Here is a 5,367-nt window from a genome sequence, read left to right as displayed (position 1 = left end):
AATATATCTATATTATGTTTTGTATTGCAGGCCTTTGTACTCTGAGTGTTGTACATGTGTCTCCTTCTCATTGAAATCTACTTTTGCTGTGGAGATTCCTTTTAGGTGAATTGTTCATTACTGCTCTTTCATGGTTCTGGTGGTAGTTTAGTATATATTTGTTGAACTGGACTGTCAGCACAATCTTTTTTTAATTTCATTTTAGCACTGTGATATTTTTTTGCTGTATCTTACATTCAGTAGCTCAGAGGAATTGTGCGCAATAATTTTTGTTTCACAATTTCTATCACCTGCAATTTCCATAAACTTGAAATGTTTTCTTTACTGTGCTTTAGATTTGAAAATTAAAATCATTTTTTCAAAAAATTCTTAATGTACAAGCTGCACAATTTCAACTTTTGAATGATATTCTGCTTTCTATTTGTGGGTACAAAAATCAAGATACATAAAATATAAAATGGACAACAGTTTTATTAATTTTGTGTATTCTTCCTTATTTTCATTTTGCACTTTACACTTTCATGATGTTCTTCAGTTATCAAAATTACAGACGCTAAAAAAAAAAAAAGTTCAGGGTCAATATACATTTTGTTATTGTCAATCTATTTACAAAAAGTTATGACAGTGACTTGTTATGAGGAAGTCTCTCCAACTTAAATCAATTTATTTGCCACATTTCACATTTTCGACAGCAAATTAGTGTTATTTTGTTGTACTGGTTTTGTTGTACCCATCGGCTACAGTCCAAATGTAACAGGCATATCTGAAAACATTGTCATTTCACTTAATCCAATATACATTACTCCATAGTCAACATATTCAATCAAAGTGGATATCACATACACTCATAACAAAAACCCAGAGTTGAAGCTCAACCATTTCTTACAAATGCTTGAAACGTGCGAATAACTTTTAATTGTAGAATAATTAAGTGTCAACATGTGTCATCAGATAGTTATGGATTTGGATAAGAGATTTTTTCCACTTTTGGTAGCATGTTTGAACACAATTCTCTCCACGTAAGTTGAATTTTGGTGAAACAACACCAAGCATTTGGAACTCATTAGTCATTAAAGTTCACTCACTTTACAGCTGTTTCATTACAAACTACTGCAATGCAACTGCCTCCAAAATCCATCTTGTGCAGCATTTTGGATTATCCAGTAGTTGTCACCACACATTCGTTGTATCTCAGGGAAGTACACCGGCAGCATGTGTGAAGTGTCAAGTGGAATCTCACCGCAGGAAGTAAATGTCATATCCTAGTTACCCCCAGCAAGTTGAACGAGGACTCTCACCGTCCACAAGTTGGTAGATTGACTACAAAGAACACATTGAGTTCAATGAGTGTTGCTAAGATGAGGAAGACGACATACATGGCCAGGCATGCCTGTCCCATTTTTCGGTCCAGCTTGAATTTATTTGCATAAAAGGTGACGTATAGGAGCAGCAGTGTCGATAAAAGTGATATTGCTGAATACTCCAGTCCACGAGAGTTGATGTTAACATAGTGATGGCCCTTTGCAGTGGGCAAGAAAGAAGCCTTGATAAACCAAGGCAGCCCCAAACACAGTAATATGTCGAATGTGTTTGAGCCTATAGAATTGCTAATGCCCATCGAGCCATGGCCTGAAAACAGATAAAAGGGAAATCAATGGTAGTTGTGGGTGAACCACACATAGGAGTCGAGTTGTTATGGAGACAAAATAAATAGCTAATCTTGACTTCTCTATTCATTTATCTCCATAGCAGAGTGGACCCAGTTTCATGAAAGTAATAAACATCAACACCGTTCGGAAGCCAATGTCACAATTGTCGGTCAATGTTGTGGAATACCTTGTTTCGCGACTATGACACTGGAGACAGCCTCGGGCACGCTAGTGCCCGCCGCAAGGAACGTGATCCCCATCACCGAGTCGGGAATCTTGAGCGTGTCTCCTGCAAAAGCAACCATGCTGGTGAGTGGGAGAGGGGATGCCAGCAGGTAATACATGGTCCCGTCCTCCTCACCTATGATGGTGATGAGCCAGGCCACGACATAGGATAGGCTGCCAATCCACACTATACACATGAAGAAAGTGAGCGGAAAGAGCCGTTTGAACTTGGGCTTCTCGCAGTCGGGTATGGTGAAGAGGAACACGAGGTGGATGGGCCACGTGACCACCCACACGACGCGCCTCCACCAGCCACCGTCCGGACAGGAGAACAGCTGGATACACTCTGGAAGAGGGTTTAGAACACATAGTTAACACGCACCGCTAGCAATGATGCACCGGGAGGCAGATTGGCCCCTCCTGGTCGTGATACTGTGCCGCTTGCACGAGCGTGGGCGGGATGCCTATCCACTCGGTCCGGTGGTCATGAGAGGCCTTCGTCAGAGACGATAGGCAAGCCCGCGCGACTGCACGCGGCACAGTATGGGCCAGCCAATGAGCCACAGTCCCGACACTTACCCCCTTCCTCCGGGGCGGGTCTGGCCTCCTCGCTGGCCTTGATGGACCCGTTGATCTGCTCACTCACTCCCATGGCCGCCGGCCCGGTGGACCCGGGCGCGCCCGCGACCGCCACCGTGGTCTGCAGCGCGGCCGCCGGGTTGAGAGCCTGCTTCTCCTCCTCGGCGACGTCAGAAGGAGGCGGGGGAGAGGAGACGCTCAGCAACACCTCACCCGCCTCTGGTAGCAAGGGGGGAAGTCAAAGTGAGTCGAGAGTCGTGTCGGCCCGGTTGTTGTTTGTGGGCATTCCCCCGCGCCGATTCGCGCCTTGAGCTGCTTGCAGCCCCGCGCCTGCTTACCAGTGGGGGATGACTCGCTCTGCCGCCTGCTCGCAGTGGAGCCGACACCTCCTCGGGCACAGCTCTGGATGGACTTGTCCCAGTACATGACTGCAACACGCAACAAAAGCCCTCCGGTCACTGCAGGGCCGGGCACGAGCGCGGCGCCGCGACGCGCCCTGGGCCTCGCCGTCGTACCTGCGATGTAGACTATGTAGAGGAGGACGAGCGTCAGGGCCTCGTACCACTCGACCCGCTCGTCGTGGATGATGCAGATCAGGAAGGCCACGGTGACGCCGTAGGCCAGGCAGTCCCTCGTCAGCGGCCACCAGTCGAGGGGCACCACCTGCGGCAGCATGCGGAGCCCCCACGGTCATGGCACGATACGCTCTGTCCTTGTGTCAAAAGAGGCTCTCTCTACTCCGCAGTGCCTAAGAACTGCGAAAGTCTTTCCAAGTCAAACGAGCCTTGTCTACCCGTCTACCCTAGTCGCCATGGCTGACCTGCTCCGCCCGGCTCCGCTCGCTTCGGCTGTTACAGCGGTCGGGCATTCGCCTGGCTAGCGAGCGGCGTGGCACCGCGCCGAGCCACCACCGAGTCGGCCCCGCTTCGGGACACCGAATGCTTTGCGCTGGTGCTCGGGCCCCTTCATCCGCGGCCCCATGGTGTAATGGTTAGCACTCAGGACTCTGAATCCTGCGATCCGAGTTCAAATCTCGGTGGGACCTTCCCTTTTACCTCGTCAATTTCATGAATCAACCGAAATAATGTAGTTTTCGAGAACGATGAAGAAGCAGGCTCTCACACAAAAACCCATGTCGGTAGGAGCCAGCTTCTCCCTTCAACTTCAACTTCAAAAAGTGACCAGAAAAATGTCAAAATAAAGTGATGATGTCTAAGTGACGTCAAAATGAAGTCCTTGGTGTCAAATGACTTTATTTTGACCTTTTTCTACTTCCTCCGTGGCTCCACGGACTGGTTGCCTTTCCCACTTACCAAAAAGAAAAGAACTCATGTAAGTGGAATTTAAGTCAAGTAAATATTGCAAACGCTAAACAATAAATAAATAGAAATGAAGTACAGGGTGGGTGCTCCGCGCCGTCCTTTTTAATGCTTATACTGTACGGGATTCACGCGTGCGGGCGGGCGGGCTTGCCTACCCTCGCTCGCCAGGGCGCCTTACGGCCCCGTGCGAGTATGCAACCCGTCCGCACGCGTGAATCCTGTACAGTATAAGCATTAAAAAAAGGACGGCGCGGATCACCCACCCTGTATGAAATGGAAAAGTTGCGTTAGAGGTACAATGGAAGAAAAATCCCGTGACCAACACTGGACTCTACCCTAGTACAACAAAATGACCGATCAAAATAGTTCCCGATCCTGCCAGGATTCGAACCTGGAATCTTCTGATCCGTAGTCAGACGCGTTATCCGTTGCGCCACAGGACCGCTTATACTCCCCTCTCTCGAAAATAGGAACACAACAGCGAGGCGGAGAGTGGAGGTGTAGTGGGGGTAGGCGGCAGTAGTGGTGGGGAGAATCGAGCGCCTGCGGGAGTGGGACCGCATGCCAGAGTGAGCGAGACAGCAACTGGTTCCCGATGACGTCATGCGCTGTACACTGCCGAGCCTGCGCTCTGCGTACGAGACTGTAGCGGCCGACACGGCCTCCCCTCCACTCAGCTGTGGTGTCCGAGTGGTTAAGGAGTTGGACTTGAAATCCAATGGGTTCTACCCGCACAGGTTCGAACCCTGTCCGCAGCGTTACCTTTTTATTTATTTTTCTGCACTGACTCGCTGAGCTGATGTTCTGCGCAGTACATCTTAAGATATGCAGAACCAATAACAGCATCTTAGAGCATCCTTTTTAGCGGCGCTATATTAATAGTTTTCACTCTCACACGAGAGTCGCTAACATAGTCCCCAACGCCGTGGAAACTAAAAACTCATGCCAAATGTGTGTTCCCCCCCATGAGTAAATGTGTACAGAAAGAAATGCACTGGTCCTCTTTGCAAATCATCCACGCCAACTAAATTCCACGTTGCAGCTTCCACATGTACCGCCGCCGTCCGCTGCGATCGATACATGCACCAATTGTCAGATTTTCTCACGTAGCAGCCATTCCCACGGCTGGGACCGGGACGAAGAGTCAGGTCGGAGGGCAGCCACCCCCCGCCCGTCCCCCGCCCACCCCTGCTCTCAGCACCCGTGGGAACGAACCAGGAAGGTGGTCCAGAAGATGAGACGGGTGACTAGGAGCGCAGGAGAGTGGAGGAGGTGGCTTCTCACCTGGCCCCACTCGCCTTCAGCCTCCTCAGCGTCAAGGTGCGGAGTCCCCTGGTAAGCACGTACACAGTAGAACGGACCCTGCCCCCCCCCCTCCCCCACACTTCCCACATAATTTCGATCTGCCTCGACCAAACTTAGAGAAAACCATACGGATGATGCCCGTTGGAGAACAAGTTGACTGCTCTGCTCACTCCGAGGCTCACTCCCATTCTGTCGCACGCGCTACCGTCCCTGCGGCCCAAGAGCGTATGCAAACCCGCAACGCTGCCGTACGGGTGGGTTTGCCTATGGTCTCTACCCACGGCGCT

General features: G+C 50.0%; 1 protein-coding gene and 3 non-coding genes across 4 annotated transcripts; 2 read left to right on the top strand and 2 right to left on the bottom strand.

The window, feature by feature from the left end:
- Positions 1–453: 453 nt before the first annotated feature.
- LOC113204712 (sodium/potassium/calcium exchanger 3) lies at positions 454–3,317 on the bottom strand. The gene is made up of 6 exons (XM_052273396.1): positions 2,969–3,317; positions 2,792–2,881; positions 2,454–2,672; positions 2,011–2,220; positions 1,837–1,938; positions 454–1,629 (listed from the first exon to the last, which is right to left on the bottom strand). Exons 1-6 carry the CDS (start codon positions 3,126–3,128, stop codon positions 1,295–1,297), a joined length of 1,116 nt encoding a protein of 371 aa, XP_052129356.1. The 5' UTR covers positions 3,129–3,317; the 3' UTR covers positions 454–1,294.
- A 109-nt stretch (positions 3,318–3,426) lies between these two features.
- Trnaq-cug (transfer RNA glutamine (anticodon CUG)) lies at positions 3,427–3,498 on the top strand. Its single transcript has one exon. It is a non-coding gene; the product is annotated as a tRNA-Gln (tRNA).
- A 647-nt stretch (positions 3,499–4,145) lies between these two features.
- Trnar-acg (transfer RNA arginine (anticodon ACG)) lies at positions 4,146–4,218 on the bottom strand. The gene has a single exon. It is a non-coding gene; the product is annotated as a tRNA-Arg (tRNA).
- A 233-nt stretch (positions 4,219–4,451) lies between these two features.
- On the top strand, positions 4,452–4,533 carry Trnas-uga (transfer RNA serine (anticodon UGA)). The gene has a single exon. It is a non-coding gene; the product is annotated as a tRNA-Ser (tRNA).
- Positions 4,534–5,367: the final 834 nt, after the last annotated feature.

The sequence above is a fragment of the Frankliniella occidentalis genome, unplaced genomic scaffold, assembly GCF_000697945.3.
Source record: "Frankliniella occidentalis isolate FOCC.00 unplaced genomic scaffold, Focc_3.1 Scaffold269, whole genome shotgun sequence".
In the NCBI taxonomy this organism is placed as follows: Eukaryota; Metazoa; Arthropoda; class Insecta; order Thysanoptera; family Thripidae; genus Frankliniella; species Frankliniella occidentalis.
The sequence above is the reverse complement of the archived record's forward strand: the minus strand, read 5'-3'. Positions and strand labels throughout refer to the sequence as shown.

What these genes read in the sequence shown, in the direction of transcription:
- LOC113204712 (XM_052273396.1), bottom strand. Translation starts at nt 3,128, where the DNA reads ATGCTGCCGCAGGTGGTGCCCCTCGACTGGTGGCCGCTGACGAGGGAC. An exon ending in CTGGCTCATCACCATCATAG is followed by an intron (nt 1,939 to 2,010) that starts GTGAGGAGGACG and finishes TTGCTTTTGCAG; the next exon opens with GAGACACGCTCAAGATTCCC. An exon ending in TGTCATAGTCGCGAAACAAG is followed by an intron (nt 1,630 to 1,836) that starts GTATTCCACAAC and finishes ATCTGTTTTCAG; the next exon opens with GCCATGGCTCGATGGGCATT.